Source organism: Theropithecus gelada, chromosome 17 (genome assembly GCF_003255815.1).
Source record: "Theropithecus gelada isolate Dixy chromosome 17, Tgel_1.0, whole genome shotgun sequence".
NCBI lineage: Eukaryota > Metazoa > Chordata > Mammalia > Primates > Cercopithecidae > Theropithecus > Theropithecus gelada.
In genome coordinates, this window is record NC_037685.1 from 83,304,397 (window position 1) to 83,328,343 (window position 23,947).

At 37.0% G+C, this 23,947-nt stretch overlaps 1 protein-coding gene across 3 annotated transcripts in view; it reads left to right on the forward strand.

Annotated features, from left to right (window-relative positions):
- The window catches only part of SUGT1 (SGT1 homolog, MIS12 kinetochore complex assembly cochaperone), a 35,536-nt gene extending 12,322 nt beyond the window's left edge, over positions 1–23,214 (forward strand). For all 3 annotated transcript variants that reach the window (XM_025364392.1, XM_025364393.1, XM_025364394.1), the window contains 5 exons: positions 442–538; positions 1,602–1,709; positions 11,274–11,364; positions 15,363–15,544; positions 22,827–23,214. In XM_025364392.1, the coding sequence (XP_025220177.1) occupies positions 442–538; positions 1,602–1,709; positions 11,274–11,364; positions 15,363–15,544; positions 22,827–22,928 (580 nt within the window). In that variant the 3' untranslated portion in view covers positions 22,929–23,214. The remainder of the gene's footprint in view (positions 1–441; positions 539–1,601; positions 1,710–11,273; positions 11,365–15,362; positions 15,545–22,826) is intronic.
- Positions 23,215–23,947: the final 733 nt, after the last annotated feature.

Consider the following 23,947-nt stretch of genomic DNA (forward strand, 5'->3'; position numbering starts at 1 on the left):
AGGCTTATTGCTTCACCTTTCTGAGTTTAAGTTTTATCATCTGTAAAATAGGGATTTAAGTGATTATCTTTAGTATTTGGATGACATGAGTGTAAAAACTCTGTTAATGACATGTAAATATTAGCTGTTTAAAATAAATGGCATCTTTAATATTTATATTAGTTTAAGCACAACAGTGTTGGAGATGAGTCAGAACCCAGAAAATCATGCAAGTATTTAAGTCTGCTGGAAAGGTGTGAGCATCATCTACCTTACCATTTTTTTCCTTTAGTACAGAGCATAAAAAACTAGTTAAGTAAAGTTGTTTCTGTGAATCAATAGCTGCTTTGCTGTTTTCTTCCTCCAGGTGGAGCTCTTGTTGTTTATCAGACTAGTTTTTGTTTTGACAATAGCTTTAAGAAAATTAGAAGTGTTATTTAAGTTTCTTTTTTTTTTTAATAGGTATGACTGGTATCAAACCGAATCTCAAGTAGTTATTACACTTATGATCAAGAATGTTCAGAAGAATGATGTAAATGTGGAATTTTCAGAAAAAGAGGTCAGTAGACTTTGAATCATTTTTCAATGTTAATTACTATTATTTGTAAATTTAGTATATTGCAGAATAATCTATAACACTTTATCAGATAAATGTCATTTCTTCCTGAGATGATGTGGAAAACGCTGAGTAAAATCTGAAGCCATTGCTTTGAGATAAGAATATGTATGTTGGTAAGTTATAGCTGGATGTGCTTTTTTTCCTTCAGATTTGAAATTTAGAGCAGAATTTCGTTACATTAGTAAGATAATGTGATTTGTTTATACTTATGTGGTGTACTTCATGAAAAAGATCTAGTTTTGTGATCACACATGTCTTAGAATTGACTAACCATGTTAAATGAGTGTGACTTTTTTTTTGTTTTTTAAGACAGAGTGTCCCTCTTGCCCAGGCTGGAGTGCAGTGTCGCGATTTAGACTCACTGCAACCTCCTCCTCCTGGGTTCAAGCAATTCTTCTGCCTCAGCCTCCTGAGTAGTTGGGACTACAGGCCCATCCCACTGTGCCTGGCGAATTTTTGTAGCAATGGAGTTTCGCCATGTTGGCCAGGCTGTTGTTGAACTCCTAACCTCAAGTGATCCACCCACCTCGGCCTCCCAAAGTGCTGGGATTAGAGGCATGAATCACTGTGCCCAGCCTCTTGAGTATGACTTTTAACAACTTGATTTCTTAGCATTTAGTAGAGAACCTTTTAATAGATAATTTAGAAGAGAGTGATAGAGCTGTATGTTTTGCACATGAATTACTTTTTGTTATATATCATTTTGCTTTTGTATGTTTTCTTGTGATTTAAATGTCAAATAGGTGTGATTATATAACAAATATTATGAAACTTACTCTTTTCTACTGTTTAATGATATATATAAGAATTCATGTCAAGGATAACAGATGGAAAAAAAAGGTTCTTAAATCTTTCAGAACCTTTTGAGGTTCTTAAATCTAAAATCCCATATGTAATGTTTAAAATAATTTGTAACATTGAAGATTTATAATTATTTTGTCTAGGTTTTTTACCCTCCATTATATACATTTGCAAAATGTGATGGTAATTTTGTGTTCATTAGTTGTCTGCTTTGGTTAAACTTCCTTCTGGAGAGGATTACAATTTGAAACTGGAACTTCTTCATCCTATAATACCAGAACAGAGCACGTTTAAAGTACTTTCAACAAAGGTAAGACAATTGAAAAGGTTTGTTGCTAGTAATATTTTCAGAATTATAGAAATACTAGTGAACTGATCACCAATGTGTTATGAGCTTGTAGATTCTTTCAGCCCTTTATATTTACAAGGGACAGGGAAAAGAAGAATGATAACTTTTGAGTGTAAGGGTTATTTTACCTCTCAAATTCTAGTACAGTAAAGTATAAAAATCCACTTAGCTTGTGTGGTGTTTGTGCACTTATTAAAACAGATACAATGTTTTTCAATAAAGATATTTTTTAAAAAGATACAATAATGAGCCTATCTTTTAAGTTTGGATACTGACAGTGTCTCTTCTCTTGAACTTGTCAGTTTTGTTTGTTTTGATGTACAAATACTTTTCTCACCCTACCTCATGCAGTTAAAAATAAAAACTACTATAAAGATGAACCCTTTTTTTTTTTTTTTGAGATAGAGTCTTGTTCTGTCGCCCAGGCTGAAGTGCAGTGGCACTGTCTCGGCTCACTGCAACCTCTGCCTCCTGGATTCAAGCAGTTCTCCTGCTTTAGCCTCCCAAGTAGCTGGGACTACAGGCATGTGCCACCACACCCTGCTAAATTTTTGTATTTTTAGTAGAGATGGGGTTTCACCATGTTGGCCAGGCTGGTCTCCAGGTCCTGACCTTGTCCTTTTTTTTTTTTTTTTTTTTTTAATTAAAATGAATTTTAGGTTACTTTGTAATGAGGGAACAATGAATAAATTATAGTTTGAGTAGTTTTTAGATTCCTTTATAGTTTCTAAAAGAAGTAGAGATATACAATAGAATTAATGTTCAGAGAGTATCACTCAAAAGATGTAGATAGTAGTGTAATTTAGTAGGAAAAATACTGAACTGAAAATTTAAAAATCTGACTCTGGATCTTTGCTTGCCCTGTGAATTTAGTCTAGGCACAAAATGACTGTAAGACTGAATTTTCAGCACCTTTGAAAGGAGGGCTGTGGACCAAATGAACTCTGGAGTCCTTTCAGCTGTAGAATTGTGTGAAGGTATATGATAAATGAGTTAATGGGAATAAATGATATAGGTAGGCTTTTTCCATTACTTTTTTTTTTTTTTGAGATGGAGTCTAGCTGTGTCACCAGGCTGGAGTACAGTGGTGTGATCTCAGCTCACTGCAACCTCCGCCTCCTTGAATCGGGTTCAAGTGATTCTCCTGCCTCAGCCTCCTGAGTAGCTGGGATTATAGTCACGTACTGCCACACTCAGCTAATTTTTGTATTTTTAGTAGAGACGGGATTTCACTATGTTGGCCAGGATGGTCTTGATCTCCTGACCTCGTGATCCGCCCACCTTGGCCTCCCGAATTGCTGGAATTATAGATGTGAGCCACCGCACCTGGCCTACTACTTTTTTATACACAAGTCCTGCAGCATACTGTGCTACTATTTATTAGGTTGAAGCTCTAAGGACATGTGAGGCTTCCTGTTGTGGAACAGGATCGGAGTTGGCCTGTGTTGTGAAGAATGATAGTTGGGCTTGCAGAAAGGAGACAGCTGCAGGGTGTTGGAGAAGGAAGTGCAAAGTGAAGTAGTTTTTGCATCTAGTTAAAAAGGATCTGCCTATTTATTTGAAGATTGTCAAGAACAAAGCTGGTTAATTATGAGGCAGATTTTTGAAATAGCTGCTTGGGACAGTAGAAATTGAGGAAAGGGACGAAATCTTACCAGGATTTTGGTCTGTCACTGGTCCTATCCACATAGTATAGAATTTGTTTAATAAAAGAATTATTTTGAGTAATCAAGCACAAAATAGGTAGATTTGAGAGGGATATAGTTCAGAAAATTATGAATTTGACTTTTTTTGATATGTCTATCGAGATTGCTAATGCAAGTGAGCCGAAATCACGCCACTGAACTCCAGCCTGGGCAACAGTGAGAGAGACTCTGTCTCAAAAAAAAAAAAAAAAAAAGTTAATGCATGTCCATTTGGAGTTATTTAAATCGAGTGTGAATAAATGACAAATGACTTAAGAACTTATATTACTGAGCCACCTCCTATGGTGGAAGAATATCATGTGTGGTAAATACACAGATGTGTGGCAAGAGTCGAGGATAATTAAGCATTCTTACCTCTTTTTTCTCTTTTGAGTCTTGGATTTGTTAATTTTAACCATTCTTCAACCATACTACTATGTTCTCAGTTTGCCTCTTCTGCTCCTTTCCTCTTTAAATACTAAGTGACTGCTTTTCCTTCTTGTATAGTAGTTTATGTATACATTTCATGTCCCTCATTTCTATGCAAGTCCTTGAGGATAAGAAGCATGTTTTATTTGTATCTTTGTATGTGCCCCAGTTAGGATCCCCAGATAAAGTACAAGATGCTCACTTAAGTTTGTATTTCAGATAAACAATGAATATTTTATGTAAATATGTTTCATGCTATATTTTTATTTGTCAAACTTGGCAGCCCTCACCATGTACATTGTACAGTGGGTGCTTAGTTCAGTGAATGAATTAAAATTGGATTTTGGTTTTAGTCCCATGACATTGGCAGAGTATTTTTATTCTTAGTTTTGCAGGTGGAAAAAAAATCTGAGGTTAATGGACTTTAAATACTTTCCCCAAGTTTACCTGGTTAAGTAAATTGTCTGGCCTGACCCAGAAGACATAGATACACTTCTGATTGCCAACCAAACTAGTGCATCTTTGCTTAGGTTTTTCTAAGTTTTGAATTGGAGAACTTAGATTCTAAGGATATGTTCTAAAGAATTATTATTTTTCTTGTCCTGACCCTGGAATCTCCATATTTTATGTATCTCGTGTGTGTGTGTGTGTGTGTACACACATAATCTTGTTAGATTACTCTTAAGCTATTTGGGGGGAAGCAAATTGAAAGAAGTTTTCTTAATTATGTCTTGGGGAAATAATTGATAAAATCTTTGAATTTCCTTTTTCATACAGTAGAGGAAGATATTAAAATACTGAAAGTAAAATCTCTGGGTTACTGAGGCTTACTTCGTGGACACTTAAGAGACAGCAGTACTAAAATAATTTGCTTTTCATGTATTCAGATATCTTGATTGTTCTAATGTCTTGGACCTTTGTGATTGAGAAAGGATGCATTTTGCAGAGGAGAATCTGCTTAATAGTAGAGATTCTGTAAAATTTGCAGCTTAAAAGGGCAATTTCTTTGCTTTCGGGAATTCTCTTTTCTTTCCCACCTTCAAGATTGAATGTTGCATATCCATGTATAACCAGTGGTGGTTAAATATTACTAATTTGAGTGATACGTAATTAGTGATGAAAGTAGTAAGAGGTAAAACCCTGAAATTAATGAAATAGCATTTCTCAACTATTTTACAATGTAGTATCCAATATGTTTTTCCAAGCCAGGATTCATATTTTTTCAGTATCTCTGATAGTTATTGCTACTTTTTACTGAATATCAGCTTTAATGTCAGCCTATTAATTTTTTAGAAATTAAGAAACTATATGTCTTTCATTTCATCTTGTTGATTTCATGACAATATTCTCTGGTCACAGTCTTAGAATTGTGACTTTAGTGGCACCCATCTTGTGAAACATGCATTTTAAAAATTAATTTTCCTTCTCTTTAAGATTTAGGATTTGCAAGTTGGGCAAGGTGGATCATGCCTGTGATACCAACACTTTGGTAGGCCAAGGCGGGTGGATCAGTTGAGGTCAGGAGTTCGAGAACAGCCTGGTGAATATGGTGAAACCCTGTCTCTACTAAAAATACAAAAAATGAGCTGGGCGTGGTGGCAGGTGCCTGTAGTCCCAACTACTCGGGAGACAGAGGCAGGAGAGTCACTTGAGTCTGGGAGATGGAGGTTGCAGTGAGCCGAGATCATGCCGTGCCACTGCCCTCCAGCCTGGGTGACAGAATGAGACTGTCTCCAAAAGAAAAGAAAGAATTAGAATTCTCAGTCTTTTGGGGTGAATTTGTCCTTGTGAAAATGTTCTTGTGTTCTTATTTTTAGTCACAGTAATGTATACAATATAAAATATGAAGGCCTGGAATTGTGAGAAATAAAAATGTATATCTTAGAAACAAAATAGCCTCCTTTTTCTTCTCCCACTAAAATTTGAGAAGTTTTAGAGTGAATCCTATTTCTTAACGTTCATAGAAGAATGTATGTATGTTAAAGAAAAGTCCTGGTAATAATGTAATGGAATGGGGTATTTGGGCGTGATGCTTCTGCTGGTCTGAATACATAAATATGGGAGTTTTTAAAATTATTGTTTTGTTTTGCTTTTTTAATACAGTGGTGGTGATAATAGTGAGATTTGATTTTTTTTTTAACTGAATTAGTTTAAAAAGATTACCAGTTGTAGATCTTGGAATGTATTCTTTTCGTATATTTTGTAATGTATATTCATACACTTTTAAAAGAATAATTTACTCTACATAATTTTCAAAGGGCTACACTTTGTTGATATTTTTATCACATCCTTACATATTCAACAGCAAAGCATTTCGGCATATGCATATACTGTAGCTTATTTAGTCAGTCCCATTTTGTTTGACCTGTGGAGAATTAGAATAGGTGTTTTGACTGTTTTATCACGTCAGGCACTGTATTGTGTATTATCTCATGTAGTTCTCATAGTTACTGCATGGTGTAGGTATTTTTATCCCCAGTTTACAGGTAGAGAAACTTAACCCAGAGATGTTCAATAATTTGCTCAGGTTTTTTAACCGATTATACTGATCAGGATATTGATAATATCATTCTGTTGTTATTTGCCAGACACGGTTCTTTAGTCTTTTCATACATAATGTCATTTAATCTTCTTGAGAACCCTAAATGAGTCAGGGCCTACTGTTCTCATTTTATAGGAGAAACTGAGGCTCCCTGAGATTGAGTTGCTTGCTTGTGATCATACATCCAACCAGTGGCACCTATTTGTGACTCTTCTAATTATACAACTGATTGTTTTTGTCTTATTCTCAACCCCTGCTTGTTTCTGAGGAAATAAGTAAAAATCCTAGCTGAAAAAGGCACTTACAGCAAATTATTTCATATCTTGGCTCCTTCATCTCTAAAATATGGATAACAGTCTTTTTTTTGTAGGGTGATTCCATTAAGTAAGATGATATATGTGAAGCATGTAGCACACAGGATATGTAATAAGAGCTCAATAAATGTTACTAGTACCTTTCTTATTGTTTTATTTTAGTTATTTCGATTTTTATTCAGGCTGTAAACTCAGCAAATGCGTATCATAGAAAATCTGGAAAAGATAAAGGAGTTTAGGAAGTAATCACTCAGACTCACCACTCAGATGAAATTCTGGCATGTTTCCTTTCAGATAACTCGGTATTTCCTGATACATAGGTCAGTCACTACACCTGACACATACTGGAATCTTTTTGTTTATGGGAATGTCTCTCCTGATTGATTAATTTAGGAACAGAGGCTGTGTCCTTATGTACCAGCATTGTTTCTGGCACAGAGTCATTACTCAGCAAATATTTGAAATGAGCTATTAGAAGTTTGGAGAGGATCTTTCAGTCTTCTCCATTCATTGCCATTTTTTTGCATTTAAGAAATGATAATAGAAATATTTTAGTGTAAAATCAAGGTAGATGTATTAGTCTGGGTTCAAAGACTGAGCTATTCTCAGACAAAGGAATTTGATGTAGCAATTAAACGTGCAAACAGCTCAGTAAGAGTATGTTGGGAAGACTGTATTCTGAAGATTAGAGGAACAATTATTTAATGAGTACAGTCTTGAAGTGTATGGGTCTCAAAAGTTTGCCAATAAATTGGCCCAGCTCTTTAGTCTCTGGGAAAGATCCCTTCATGCAGTCTGTAGTGGCAGGTGGGATCTGACTTACCACTTAAGATGGTGGTGTCAGGATATCATGACTGCTTAAGCGTAATGACATCTCTTTAAATCTGAAATTTCTTTCATTGGAAAGAATTAAACTGTCTGCTATGCAGAGGAGACTTTAGAAGTGGATGGTAATACATATACTGTTGAGAACTAATGATCCAGCACAGAAAGGATTCTTATGTGTAAACTGTGAATACTCTTTTGGGATATTAGCACCTTGAGAGCCTTCCCTGTACATATGAGAACAACATTCAAGCAAACTACCAAAGTTTTAAGTTACTTTTAAAGTATTTTTGACTTAAAATAGAATGGTTTGTTAATGGTTGCAATAAAAACCTCTGAAATTGGACTGGTCCTAATTCTAGACCTATGTGCCAGAATCATCAAGACTTAAAACTTCATTTTTAAAAGCATGTACGAACATTGCAAGTGAATTAAGGGTAAAAAGGATTTCATAGAAAATAGTCCCTCCCTTCTTTTACTTTTTTTTTTTTGTTGGAGGAGATAGGGTTTCACTCTGTTGACCATGCTGGAGTGCAGTGGAGTGATCATGGCCCACTGTGGCCTCAACCTCTTGGGCTCAAGTGATCCTCCCACTTCAGCCTCCCAAAGTGCCAGGATTACAGGTGTGAGCCAACACACCTGGCCCCTTTTACCTTTTTTAAAAAGCTACTTTAAGTGGTTTATTACATGCAGCTATTTTAATGAATGTATTAAGTGTAATTTCAAGTTGAGGTCAGCTTGTCTCAGCTGAAGCAGGTTGTTACTAAGAGCTTTGCCTTTAGCTTTATAAAGTCCTCTTCATACTGCACAGTTATTCAGGTTATAGTGGTTTTCAGTAGATGCGAATGCTACTCTGTGCTGCTCTTCAGGTGAAACAAGGAACTTTTTATAGACAGTATGTTCATAGTTACAGGAACATGAAGTGTGAATATAGGGTGGCCTGTGGCCAAGTTTAATGTGGTGATGTACACAGTATTTTCCAGACCCTCATTTTTAAAATGAGCTGAAAATTAAAGAAGATGCAATTTTAATTTCAGATAATATTAATAGTTCTTTTCAGTAACTGTTGCTGTGTCATTGCCATCTATTTGATTTGTGTTCCCTCTTAATAAATACCATAGGATTGACAAAGTAACCGGAGTACAGAAAATATTGGTGGTATATTACTTTATAAAAAATTAATTGTAGTTTACTTTAGGGAATTTTAGAAATTCTTATGAAATATGTTTTTATGTATGTAGAGTTTAAACAAGTAAATTACACCAAAGATACTATACTTTTTTTTTTTTTTTTGACAGAGTCTTGCTCTGTTGCCCAGGCTGAAGTGCAGCGGCACAATCTTGGCTCTCTGCAGCCTCCACCTCCCAGATTCAAGCAATTCTGTCTTTGCCTCCTGAGTAGCTGGGACTACAGGCATTTGCCACCACGCCTGGCTACTTTTTGTATTTTTGGTAGAGACAGGGTTTTGCCATTTTGGCCAGGCTGGTCTTGAACTCCTGCCCTCAGGTGATCTGCCTGCCTCGGCCTCCTAACGTTCGGGATTACTACTCTTAGCTCTTATCCCAGTGACATTTGTTTCATATTTTTCTCCTATTACGAAAACAGTTGTTTATTACATTTCTTTGCTCCTAAAGAAAATAAAAATAAACACTTGAGACCACATATGCCACATACATATACCATCATTTTATCTGTGATTAAAAATACTGGCAGTTTTCTCTATGTTAGCACTTGTTAAGGTATTTTAAGGTGCAAATTTTGAAGGTCCTTTTGCTGAATGCGTTTGGTATAAATATTACCAGGAATTGCTAGTTTAAATGAGTCATCTGATAAAAGATAGAAGAACCAAAGGGTGAATAGGCTTCTCTTTTTAAGTCTGCCTTTTGATTTTTTAATTCTGCTTACAAAAGTTGTGATCCTTTTCATAGGAAAATAACATGAGAATATAAAATTCTAATTCAATTGCTCATTTAAAGTGTTTCATATAATGTTTATTGTAGTCCTTGCTTTAATATTTGTACTAAAAATGCTGATTTTAGCCTGTTAAAATAGAGGTGGGAGCATTATTTGAATAAAGAAAACAAAAGGTAGATAAAATGCTATGTGATTGTGTGTGTTAGGGGTAAAGATAGACTCTGGGGGCTAGCCTTAATTAGAGTAAGAGATACCATTAGGATACTATTAACTTTTCATTGTATTTTTATTATTATTTTTTTGAGACAGTCTGGCTCTGTCGCCCAGGCTGGAGTGCAGTGATGTGATCTCGGCTCACTGCAAGCTCCGCCTCCTGGGTTCATGCCATTCTCCTGTCTCAGCCTCCTGAGTAGCTGGGATTACAGGCACCTGCCACCATGCCCGGCTAATTTTTTGTACTTTTAGTAGAGATGGGGTTTCACCATGTTAGCCAGGATGGTCTCGATCTCCTGACCTCGTGATCCACCAGCCTCAGCCTCCCAAAGTGTTGGGATTACTGGCGTGAGCCACTGCACCTGGCCAACTTTTCATTTTAATAAGTTAACTTAGTCTTTTCGGTAAATAAGTGAACTTAGTCTTCACAGTGCTCCCGGATGCAGTGTCCTTTCTACCCATGCTCCAGTTAGGCCATTCCCTGTGCCTCTGCAGACCTACGCCTTCACTCTTGCAAACGCTTCTACCCTTCAAAGCCCTTCAAGGCATATAAAGCCTTTCCTCTTCACAGTCAGGTGTGCTTCTCCTGAGCTTTTAGAACATTTACTTATTTACAACTTTAGTAACTTTCTTAAAGTATCTCACATACTTCGAAATGGTCGAGGATGTGTGTTTAGTATTTTAAAAATCCAGCTGGGCATGGTGGCTTATGCCTGTAATCCTAGCACTTTGGGAAGCTGAGGTGGGAGGATGGCTTCAAGCCAGGAGTCTGAGACCAACCTGGGCAATCTAGTGAGACTCTGTCTCTACAAAAAAATTTTAAAACATTAGCCAGGAGTGGTGGCAGTTGTCTGTAGTCCCAGCTACTTGGGAAGCTGAGGCTGGAAGATCACTTGAGCCCAGGAGTTCAAGGCTAGAGTGAGCTGTGATCGTCCTACTACACTCCAGTCTAGGAGACAGAGCAAGACCCTGTCTCTAAAAATAAAACAAAAATCTCCCACAGCCTTGAAGACTATACTGTCTCATAGCAGGTGCTTAGTAATTATTTGTTGAATGAATGATTGCCAGAATGTTAGCGTTAGTTGTATTATGTTTATACAGTGAAATAAGTTTCTCCACCGTAAAACAGGTTAATGCACATGTAAATGCAGTAATTCTTTTAGAATCAGATTTCTCTGTAGTGGCATTATTGACGTTTTGGGGGATTGCCTGGTACATAGTAGGATGTTTAGTAGCAACCATGGTCTCTACTCACTAGATGTCACTACCACCTCTTCCCTCACTCAGTATGACAACCCACAGTGTCTCCAGACATAGCTAAATGTCCCCTGGGTGGCAGAATCATCCCTGGCTCAGATTGCTTTGGATGAAAAAAAGCATATGTATTTCAAGTCTCTTCTTGATTGTAGCTTATGTATAGTATGTTTGTTGTTTTTTTCCAAGGGTGGATTTTGAGTGTAGAAACAAAATTGTTTCATAGTTCTTCAAATTTAACCTTGTGTAATTTAAGGAAACTGTCAAAGATACTATTAAGAAAACTGCATTTTTTACTGTTTTGTGTATTTTACATCGAGTAATGGATTTTATTTGGTGTTTCCTCCAGATTGAAATTAAACTGAAAAAGCCAGAGGCTGTGAGATGGGAAAAGCTAGAGGGGCAAGGAGATGTGCCTACGCCAAAACAATTCGTAGCAGGTTTGTTTTCTGGCCTTGATAGCTTTGTATTCATATTGTGTTGTGTAACTGAAATTAAATAGTAATGAACATTCTTTTTGCTTTCATTATTTATGTTCTGAAGATGAGATACATTGAGTATAATAAGGTTGCTCCATAATGAATATAAAGTAGCCTTTCTGTTGAAAGTTCTAACGTCTCAAATTCTAAGAATAAAATGAATGGCAGCAAAATCCCAGAGGGAGTTGGGATTTATTGTTTACCACGTAAAGTTTATGACATCAGTTGGAGGATGTTTATTTTTGTGTGTTGGCCCCTCCTGTTGTTTCTTTTTGGGTTGTAAGTTGGTTTACTCAGCTGATGTATTTCCCCCTCTTCCCTCTCCCTCTCTCACTTACTCCTTTCTATTCCTTCTACTGATATTGTCATCTGATTTCCTGGAATTTTCAGGGCTTTACAGGGTACGGTATCTACCCCATTTCTTATTGCTAATTTAGAGATGAACACAAATAGGTAATAAATGCCAAAGGAAAGTCTAGGAAAAGAGTAGAAAACCAGGCTTCATTGTATATATAGTCCTGTAAGAAACAGACAGAACTTTGTGTTGACGTCAATTTTAAGTATATGCAATAACTAGATAAGAATTTTTGTAATGGACTAATTCACAGCACACTCAGAACTACAACCTAAGATTATGTTTTATAGCAATAGCCTCATTAATGAGTGGAGGGAAATTTCTTTTTATTAGAAGTAATAGTCTGATTTAATGACTGAAACAAGCTAACATGTGTCTCAGCTACTTTTTCTGATTTTGACTCCTTTCTTCTGTAACAGAAAACACATATTCCTTGTGGCACCTTTTAGAAAACACCAAGTTATTCAACAGATCATTCGTGTGTGTGTGTGTGTGTGTGTGTGTGTATATGTAGTTATTTCTTTAGAAATAATTTTGGATGTTTAGAAGTTTCAAAAATAAGAGATTCTCATGTAGCTTTCACCCAGTTTCCCCCGGTGATAGGGTCTTAACTAGTCCAGTGATTACCTCTTAAGTAGTCTATGGTATAATTTTCAAAATCAGGGTATTAACACCAACAGATACTTTCTAAGGACTGAAGTATATCTAGTTGGTATTTAAGGTATTTAGTTAAGCATCTGCTTCCCACTTTATTGGAAAGATATATGTGCTGCTTTTAGGACTGACTCCAAGAGATTTTGAGGCTGAGGTTTGTATGTAGCTGAAAGGTTTAAAAAAATATAATCACTTTAAATGTAGTATCTTACTTGATTCTAACAGCCGTGCATAACAGGCAGCCCCTTAGTACTCCTCCCATTTTGCAGGCTCAGAAAAGTTAAGCTCAAGATTATCCAGCAGTTCTCATTGTCTAGGACTAAAATCTAGGTCTTCTCAGTTGGTTCCGGTTACTCTGTTAACCCCTTGTCTACTCGTTGCATACTGCTTGTTGTTGCATTTTCTAACAATGGAAACAGTCTTTGCCGACATGAGTATCTATGTAGTTATTTGATTTTTTTTTTTTTTTTTTTTTGAGACGGAGACTCGCTCTGTCACCCGGGCTGGAGTGCAGTGACCGGATCTCAGCTCACTGCAAACTCCGCCTCCCGGGTTTACGCTGCCTCAGCCTCTGGAGTAGCTGGGACTACAGGCGCCCGCTTAGTTTTTTGTATTTTTTTTAGTAGAGACGGGGTTTCACCGTGTTAGCCAGGATGGTCTCCATCTCCTGACCTCGTGATCCGCCCGTCTCAGCCTCCCAAAGTGCTGGGATTACAGGCTTGAGCCCCTGCGCCTGGCCAGTTATTTGATATTACAGTGAATGAGCAGGGAGGTTACTCATCTCTCAGTAGTAGTTCTACCATCTCCAGGTGTTAAAAGTTTTTCTGAGATTAAAGATCAAGGTTTTTTAGTGTTATAGTTACCATGTTTTTTCTAAACTCAACACCTTAGATATTCAAGATGATATTCTTCCTGTCCTGTTTTTGTAAGAAATTAATATGCTTGTCAGATTCCTGTGTATTGCAAGCTGGAGACTGTAGATAAGGGCAAGTCACTTAACCTATCTGAGAGCCAGCTTGCTTATCTGTAAAATGGAGATTAAAACCTCTGTGCTCATGCTTCCTGGGAGTCAGCGTTAGGATTAATTAAATCCATGTTTCCCGGGCTCTTAACTTACCATGGCATGCATTTTTTTGTTTTATCTGGCTTCTAGTGAAAATGTACAAAGATAGAAGGATGTCTAGTAGAAGGAAGGTGGATAGGATTTTCAAAACAATATATTTGGCCCTGAAAAAAACTGTGTTGGTGGTGTGTGTGTCGTTTTGTCTTGTTTTGAGGAGGAATGGGCAGGGAGAAAGTCGGTTTACAAGTGAAGAGAAAGCGTAGAAAAACAGTGGATGTTAAATAGTTTCTCAGCTATTTTGACAAAAGGGATATAGAGAGCAGTATTGGGAGGAACATTTAGATTAGTATTAATGTATCCTAATACATGCTGATGGGGAAATTTTGAATTGGGTTTTTTGAAGACTACAGCTGTTTTGTCCAACACAGTAGCTGCTAGCCACACGTTACCTGTTCAGCACTTGAAATATGACTAGTCTGCATTGAGATCTGCTATGTGAAATATATGCCACAGTTTGAAGACTTAGTATGAAAAAAAGAAAAGAATGTAAAATATATTCTTTTTGTTGTTTTTGGTTTCTTTCTTTTTTTTAAAAAAAAAGAGAGTCTTGCTCTATCAGCCAGGCTGGAATGCAGTGGCACTGTCATGGCTCAGTGTAGCCTCGACCTCTTGGACTCAAGCAGTCCTCCCACCCCAGCCTTCCAAGTAGCTGGTACTGCAGGCATGTGCCACCATGCTCAGCTAATTTTTTTTTTTTTTTTTCCATAGAGATGGGTTCTCGCTATGTTGCCCAGGCTGGTCTCACACTTCTGGCCTCAAGCAATCGTCCTACCTTGGCCTCCCAAAGTGCTGGGATTACAGGCGTGAGCCCCCATGCCCAGCCTCTGTTGGTTTCATGTCAAAATGATACTATATGTGATATATATCAGGTTAAATAAAATATATTATTAAACTGCATTTCACCTGATTCTTTTTAGTAATGTAGTTACTAGAAATTTTAAAATTATATATGTGACTCGCATTTGAGGCTGTCATATTTTTATTGGACAGTGAACAGAGCTGCTCCTATAGCTACTAGGTTGGCTAGTTATTTTCTAATTATTTGTGTGCCAAGATCTTGATGCCTTTGGTCCTTGGAGCAATCTTGGCAGTACCCCGAGCCCCTGGGCCAGTGGCCTTTCTGGCTGCAAGCAGCCTCTGTTTACAAACCCCAGTGTGCCCTACAAATACTGTTATTTGCTAGGTGTATGCATGTGGACATTGAACTTCAGATCATCAAGTATAGTACTTTAAACATTTAGGCATTACTTATTATTGCCTATTGAAATAATCTTATATTTTTGATGTGGGGAGAGTATGCAGTGGCATGGATGATTATTTATATTTTCAGGCTATTTATACTCTGAAAGATACTAAATACTTTAGAAAAAGCCACATTTTTAACATTTATTAAAATCTTAGTTATGAAAGATTTCATAGGTATCCTTTAAAAAAACTTTTATTTTTAAAATTGTTTGTACTGTCTTTGCAACTTTTCTGAAAACATAAAAGTTCTGTATATTTTTCATCTAGTTTCTCCTGTTATCAGCATGAGAATCTGCTTTTAATGTAATCTAATTTTATATAATGTGTCAGAAGTTTACACTTTATTGAGTTATTGTACTCAAAAGAAATCCCCAGATTTTACATTATGGTAACTGACTCAGTTTTTAGAAATGTAAATTTTGTTACTGATGTGTATACCAGAAAGACACTTAACTGCATACATGAAATTCAGTAACCTAAACTGTTTGCTAAGATGTTCCATATACATGGTCACAAAGTTTACATATTCTTGACATAATTGAAATATGTTGATTAATTACTTCTGCCTTTTTTACTTCACAGATGTAAAGAACCTATATCCATCATCATCTCCTTATACAAGAAATTGGGATAAATTGGTTGGTGAGATCAAAGAAGAAGAAAAGAATGAAAAGTTGGAGGGAGATGCAGCTTTAAACAGATTATTTCAGCAGATCTATTCAGATGGTTCTGATGAAGTGAAACGTGCCATGAACAAATCCTTTGTAAGAATATAAACTTTTTAAGATATATATATGGGAGCAAATTTTACATATTTTAAAAGAGAAAATTGGTAATGTGAGACCAAATTGCGTGTACTATAGCTGGGAGAACTTTTTGAATAAGGTCTGTCTGAACGTTTCTTTTTGCTCTAAGAGTAATTTTTGAGGAAGTTGAAAACTTATGGAAGAGATGAGAAACAAGTAGTTTATCCTAAGTAGGTATTTTTTATCAGTGAGTTAGGTTGATATGGAGTCATCTTACTTGGATTTATCACAGTAGCTGAGTGAACTTCTGTTGTGTCCCTTCTAGATTCGTATGTAGTGTCAATGTTAGAGATGAAGAATACAGATGTGAAACTTTCCAGAATAGTGTTTGCAAGTAGAAGGTGCACATTATTCATTGGTTTAACAACTCTCTTGATTAAGAGAATTCAGGCTTTTTGTCAGGGCAGCATAAATACCTAAATTAGACCTCAAGATTTTAGTAACAATTCGTCACTGTAGAACTTTATAGATTATTTAGCTTGCAGTTGTAATCATGTGACTTTTATTAATACCAGTAGCTCTGGAAATATGACTCTTTTAAGACATTCATATTTACAGTAGAAAGTTAAAATTAGTATTTAATAATTTAATATTTAGTTAATGTGGTTGAGGCTCAGGTATTTCACACTTAAGAAATATGTGGTAATTGGTCATGATTGTGCTTTTCACAGTTTGTTTATTTAGAGACAAGGTCTTGCCCTGTTGCCCAGGCTTGAGTGCGGTGCGTGATCTCGGCTCACTGCAGCCTCTGTCTGCCAGGCTCAAGTGATTCTCCTACCTCAGCCTCTGCAGTAGCTGGGACCATAGACATACACCACCACGCCTGGCTACTTTATTTCTTGTAGAGATGGGGTTGCGCCATGTTGCCCAGGCTGGTCTCGAACTCCTGGCTTCAATCTAGCCACCTCAGCCTCCCAAAGTGCTGGGATTACAGGCGTGAGGCACCTCAACCAGCCTCACTATTAATTAAAATTTTTTTTTCCATCACTTTTGGGAGGCTGAGGTGGGAGGATCACTTGAGCTAAAGATCTTGAGGCCAGCCTGGGCAACATAGAGAGACCCTTATCTCTACCAAAAAAAAAAAAAAAATTAGCTAGGCCTGGTGGCATGTGCCTGTGGTCCCAGCTACTTGGGAAGATGAGGTGGGAGGATCTCTTGAGCCTGGGAAGTCAAGGTTGCAGTGGGTTATTTTTTGTGCCACTGAACTACAGCCTGGGCAACAGAGACCCTCTCAAAAAAAAAAAAAAAAAAAGTTTTCATTAAACTTTTAGTTTTGAGATAATTGTAGATTCACATGCAATCCTAAGAAATGAGATTCTTTCTACCTTTTACAAAGTTTCCACTGATGGAAACATTTTGCCAAAACTATAGTACAATGTCACAACCATGATATTGACAGTTAAGATAGGGAACGTGGCTGCATGCAGTGGCTGACACCTTTAATCCCAGTGCTTTGGGAGTCTGAGACCACAGGATCCCTTGAGGCTAGACCAGCCTGGGCAATGTAGTAAGATCTGGTCTCTACAAGAAATTTAAAAACTAGCTTGTTGTCATGGTGTTGTGCCTCTGTCAGCTACTCAGGCATCTGAGGCAGGAGTATTGTTTGAGCCCAGGAGTACAAGCTTGCAGTGAGCTATGATCATGCCACTACACTCAGCCCGGGCAGCAAAGTGAGACCCTATCTCTTAAAAAAAAAAAAAAAAAAGAGAGAGAGAGAGAGAGATACAGAAAGCATTTTCATGGATTCCAAGGATCGCTTATGTTGCTATTTTATGGCCATACTCACCCCACCTCTACCCTTCCATGATCCCTGATGATCACACATCTGGCAATCTTTGTCAGATATGTAGTTTGCAAATATTTTCTCCCAGTTTGTAGTTTTCATTTTCTTAGCAGGGTCTTTCGTAGAGCCAAAATATTTCATTTTGATTAAGTCTAATTTACTGCTTTTTATGGATCATGCATTTAGTTTCAAGTCTGTTAACTCTTTGCTTAGTCCTAGATCTCAAAGACTTTCTCCTATTTAAAAAATAAATAAAAGTAATATTGTTTTACATATTACATTTATTTTTTATTTAGAGATAGGGTCTCATTCTGTCACCCAGGCTGGAGTATAGTGGCACAGTCACAGTTCACTGTAACCTCAAAGTCCTGGGCTCAGGTGATCCTCATGCCTCAGGCTCCCAAGTAGATGGGATTACACATCCATGCTGCCATGCTTGGCTAATTTTTAAAATTTTTTGTAGAGATCCGGGGGGGGTCTCTGTGTTGCTTAGGGTAGTCTCGAACTTCTGGCCTCAAGCAGTTCTTTGGCCTTGGTCTCCTGAAGTGCTAGTGTTACAGGTGTGAGCAACAGCACCTGGCCTACATATTACATTTAAGTCTGTGATGCATTTTGAATTTTTATGTCAAGTGTGAGATTTGAGATTCCTTTTTGTGGGGTGGATAGTATGTTCAAGTGTTCTGGCACCTATCTCTTCTCATTGAATCACTTTTGCACCTTTCTCAAAAATCAGTTGAGCATATTTGTGTGAGTCTATTTCTAAGTTCCCCGTTCTGTTAGATTGAGCTGTATGTGATCTATATGTATGTTCCTCTGTCAGTCCCACCGTCTTGAACTGTAGCTGTATAAGTCTGAAATTGGGCAGACTCATTCCTCCTACTTTATCCTTTATTTTCACAATTGTTTTTAGATACTCTAACTCATTTGTCTTTCTGTGTAAATTTTAAAATAACGTGATGTATATGTAATTTTGGTGTTCATTACTAGAATCTAGACATACAGTTAATTTTATGTTTATCTTGTATTCTATGACGTTGCTGGACTCAGTTGTAGGAATATTTTTGGATTGTTACTTTTTTAATGTGGACAATCATCTTCAAATATGGAAGTTTTATTTATCTGCAAATAGAGTTTTATTACATCCTTTTCTATCTGTGTGCCTTTTATCTCCTTTTCTTGCTGTGTTTCACTGGCTGCAAGTTCAGCACTGTGTTGAGTAAGAGTAGTGAGAGTGGACATCCCCCTTGCTTCCCATTTTAAGGGAAAAGTATTTATTGTTTCATCATTAAGTAGAATGTTAACTGTAAGTTTTTGGTAGATGATCTTTGTCAAGTTATGAAAGTTCTGTTGTATTCCTATTTTTCTGAAATTTTTTTATCATTAACTTTTAACATTGACTTTTTGTCAGATGTTTTCTCTGTGTTGATAGGATTATATGATTTTTCTTCCTTAGCCTGTTAATGTGATTTTATATGATTAATATGATTGATTTTCAAGTATTGAGACAGTCTTGCGTGAGCCCTACTTTGTCATATAGTGTATCTCTCAATTCTATCTTCTAATGTTTTGTTATGGGTTATTGTGTCTATATTCATGAGGAATATGAGTCTGTACTTTTTGTGCTATCTTTGGTTTGGCGTCAGAGTAATACTTTGTAAAATGAATTAGGAAGCATTTCATCCTCTTCTATTTTTTAGAAGATATTGTGTATAATTGGTGTTAACTTTTTTTAAGTATTTGGCAGAACTCACCAGTGAAACTGGAGATTTCTTTACTAGGAGATTTAAAGTTATGAATTTAGTTAACCTAAAGTTTTTATCGGACTGTTCAAATTGTCTATTTCATATGGGTGACTTGTGGTTTGTGTTTCTGATAAACTGATCCATTGTGTCCAAGTTGTCAGTGTTTATTTAGTCCCTTATTCTTTTTGTTTGTTTTTTGTCTTTTTTGAGATGGCATTTTTCTGTCGCCCAGGCTAGAGTGTAGTGGTATGATCATAGCTCACTGCAGCCTCAGCTTCCCAGGCTCAAGTGATCCTCTCATCTCAGCCTCTCTAGTAGCTGGGACTACAGGCATGTGCCACCATGTCCAACTAATGTATTTTTATTTTATTTTATTTTGTAGATATGGGATTTTGCCATGTTGCCCAGTCTGGTCTGTAACTCCTGAGCTCAAGCGATCCACCCATCTTGGCCTCCCAAAGTGCTGGGATTACAGTAGTGAGCCACCGCACCCGGCCTTGCTTACTCTTTTGATGTCTGCAGGGTTTATAGTGATACTTTTTTACCATTCTTATAGTGGTAATTTGTGTCTTTTCTCTTTTTTCTTAGTCTCCTAGAGGTTTAAAGGACACCTTATCTAGCATATGCTTACCCATCGGCTAGATTTGCTTATTTTATTGAATTTTTTTCTCCCAAAGAATTAGCTCTTTGTTTCATTTTTTTCCCTATTTTTTGTTCTACATTTTATTCATTTCTATTATTATTATTATTCTGCTTGCTTTAGGTGCATTTTGTTCTTATTTTTTTAGGTTCTTAAGATGTACATTTATCTACTATCTATTTCTATGTATTCACTCATTTTTGAGACAGGGTCTCCCTCTGTCGCCAGGGTGGAGTGTAGTGGTGCGATCATGGCTCAGTGCAGCCTTGACCTCCTGGGCTCGAGTAATCTTCCTGAGTAGCTGGGATCACAGATATGCACCACCATGCCCAGTTAATTTTTTTAAATTTTTTTAGAGACGAGGTCTCCCCATATTGCCCAGGCTGGTCTTGAACTCCTGAGCTCAAGCAGTCCCCTCCCATGTTGACCTCCCGAAGTGCTGAGATTACAGGCATGAGCCACCATGCCTGGCCTGTTGTCTGAAAGTTTTCTGTTTTCCTAGGCAGCGTCCTTTCCTGATCTCTTGGCAAGAGAGAGCAGGGGTTTGTTGGGACTTTTTTTTTCTTGTTTGTCCTCCTTGGTGTTTCCAGCTTCTTCAGCTCCAAGTCTAGGATATATGAGGCAAAAGGAAAACCCAGAATTTGCCACCACATCATTTCTTGAGTCCCAAGGTCCTTGGTAGGTCTGTCTTCACTTTACCTTTTGGTGTCTTTACTTTTTTTTCTAGACAGGATCTTGCTCTGTTGTTCCAGCTGGAATACAGAGGTGCGATCATGAATCACTGCAGCCTTGAACTCCTGAGCTCAAGTGATCCTCCCACCTGAGCCTCCTCAGTAGCTGGCACTATAGGTGTGTGCCACCACACCTGGCTATTTTTCTTCTTTTTTTTTTTTTGTATAGAGATAAGGTCTCGCTGTGTTGAACAGGCTGTTCTTGAGCTCTTGGACTTAAGCAATCCTCCTGCCTTGCCCTCACAAAATACTGGGGTTATAGGTGTGAGCCACTGCACCTGTCCCCTTGTAGAGTCATTTTATCTTTGTTTCATATGTAGCGTCTAGGCTGTTTAGTCGATTTACTACTTGGAAGAATAGGAAAAGTACATCTACTCGATCTTCCCAGGAGAAGTCGTTCTCACTTTTGACTTTTGAAAGTATGGTAGACAAAAGTAGCAGTATGTCAGATCAAAGATGTCAAGTCACATCAAATCAAAGATCAAAGATAGAATCTGCAATCATTTTCATATAGAAACTTTGACAATTATAACCAAATTATGTATACCCATAAAATAAGCCATCTGTGCAGCAACATTGATCTGGACTATACCAGGGGCTTCTGTCCTTGTGGGAATACGAAAGAAACTAGACCTCTTTCTCTGTAATCTCCTTATCTTGTTGGGACAAAAGACCAACATATACAAAATAATCACAGGGAAATGCTAAATTGCCCTGCAGTCTATTAGAGATGCGGTGGCAGGGGATGGAGCACAATAAGTGTCATCAGCAAATATGGTCAGATTGTAAACTAACCTACTTTTTTTCAGTTTTATAACTGAAGGTCCTCTTGGGGTAGTTTGTGTGTGTTTGTTTATTTATTTGAGAGAGAGTTTCGCTGTGTCACTCAGGCTGGAGTGCAGTGACGCGATCTCAGCTCACTGCAACCTCCGCCTCCCAGATGCAAGTGATTCTCATGACTCAGCCTCTGGAGTAGCTGGGACTACAGGCACGTGCCACTACGCCCAGCTAATTTTTGTAGTTTTAGTGGAGACGGGGTTTCACCATGTTGGCCAGGCTGGTCTTGAACTCGTGACCTTAGGTGATCTGCCCGCCTCAGCCTCCCAAAGTGCTGGAATTACAGACGTGAGCCACTACGCTCAACCTTGGGGTAGTTTATTATACAGATTTGTCAAATGTAATTCAGTCATTTTATTTAAAGCCTACTATGTGCTAGGCCACTGTGTTTAGAACTGGGATATGAATATTAGTAAAATGTACTCCTTGTCCTTAATGAGCTCTCAGCATTAGTTGAAGTCGAGGGTGGAAAGCAGATATAAGAAGACAGAACCTTAAATTGCAACAATGCAGTGGGACACATGTTATGTAAGTGTAATTAGGCTTACGTAGACCAATTTACAGGAATAGAGAAGAGGTCAGAGTAAAGCCACGGAGAGGTGATGACATTTCATGTTTGGAAGATGACTAAGGACACAAAAACTCACAGCTGTGCAAAAAAGCCCATGTAAGGGAGCTCAGTAGAGCGTGTCGGACATGGGGTTACATTGAGGTTCCAGTGTGTAGGATGTGTAACTGTATACATTGGCCACTAACCCAATTGGTTATTTTTAAGTGTTTATATTTTAATAATTTGCACTATTCTTTGCTGTGGTTCAAATCCATTGATTTTTATCATGTTAAAATAAGAAACGTCCAGATGTTTTTTAAATATATTAATGAATATTCTTGGGTTGTTAGTGGGTGGTATATTCAGTAGATGGTAAATAAATGACCAATTTTTCACTGAGACACTGACTTTCTATACCTGCATATATGTACCTTGATTTTTAAAGAATTTTGGATAAACTTGCTTGTGTTTGGCACAAAGAGAGCACAAAGTAGAGGCCTTAAAGTTCTCTTCAGCTGATATAGAAAGAGATTATTTTGACTGGTCTTTATGGTCTTCAGCAAAAGAAATTACAATAATCACTGTTTTGGGGGAGCTAATAATTGAAGGTAGTTTAATTTGAACCTTCATTTGAAGGTTGTTTTTCCCCATATATGTCTATGCTCATTAGCAAAGGATGTAGTGCACCTCCCTGACTACTTTAGGATTTCCTTTTCAGATTTTATTTAACTTGTTAACCTCTGGAATGCCTAAAATTAAATAAAAATACTGTTTTGAGTTTATATTGAGCTATGTATTTTGTGTGTAATCTGTTATATATATGTATTGTATAGAGTTTATATTGAGCTGTATATAATAGCCAATATTTGGGGCTCTATGCTTGGAACATTTTTAGAAAAATATTCTGTTTTGATTATATCGTCCAGGAATTAATCTCATTTTAATTTTTCATTGCAGATGGAGTCGGGTGGTACAGTTTTGAGTACCAACTGGTCTGATGTAGGTAAAAGGAAAGTTGAAATCAACCCTCCTGATGATATGGAATGGAAAAAGTACTAAATAAATTAATTTGCTCTCACTGTATTATGTATATTCACCTAATGCCCGTTGTGTATTGATATTGCATTCTTGAATTTTGAACACTGAATATCTTTTTGAAAGATTATACCTCTTTACCTCTTTGTGCTTTAGAAATTATTTTCCTTCAAGTGTTCAAGTCTAATGAAGAATGAAGATAACATTTTATCACTTCTGTCCTTAAAGATTTCAGACATGGTGAAACTGAATAAAGCGTATCACTTGCTCCTAGATAGATTCATTCTATCTAGTTGTGGGGATGGAGAAATCTTTAATGGTATATTTTGGGTTATTGCCTTATTTTTGATGCAGTATTCTGTCAGTAATTTATTAGATCTGGCAGCTTTGGGTGAGCATAGATTTTTCACCTTCAGTGTTACGTTGTGTTTGCTTTTAAAAACTGCTTTTGAATGGAGTTGTAAATACAATTTTTCTATGAAGACGTTTGGTTTATTTACCTTTTTCTTAAGTTTTTAATGAGAACTTTGAGAAATTATCACAGGGAGTTCCCATTTAGTTCTTTTAATGGGAAGAATTTGTCATTTTAATTGCACTGAGATATTTTGGTCCTTACCTTGCAAATTTCTGTATAAAACATAGATACCTGAGTTTTAACACACTGCAAGTTTATACTAAGGGTAATCTGCAAAGGTGGGGCAAAGAAGGTTCTAGGAAAGCCCAACTCCACTTGCTTCTTTTATCACAGCAGGATTCCTGAAATTACAGCATTGGTGGGTTTTTTTGGTGTGTTTTTTTCTTCTTTATTAGAAAATCTCTGTTGTCACGTCCCCATGATTACTTTGGTTTCATTGGTTTATGGTAACTGCTGTGAGTAAATTAATGTGTATATGTTTATTATTTACTCTGTGCCTAGAATATATAGATATCATGAAAATACAAAAAGTAAGAGACATGATTATTAACTTCAAAGAGCTTATAAATGTAGCAGGGAAAAAATAACATTCATGAAGGAACTGTGTAAAGACTGAATGCTGAACTCA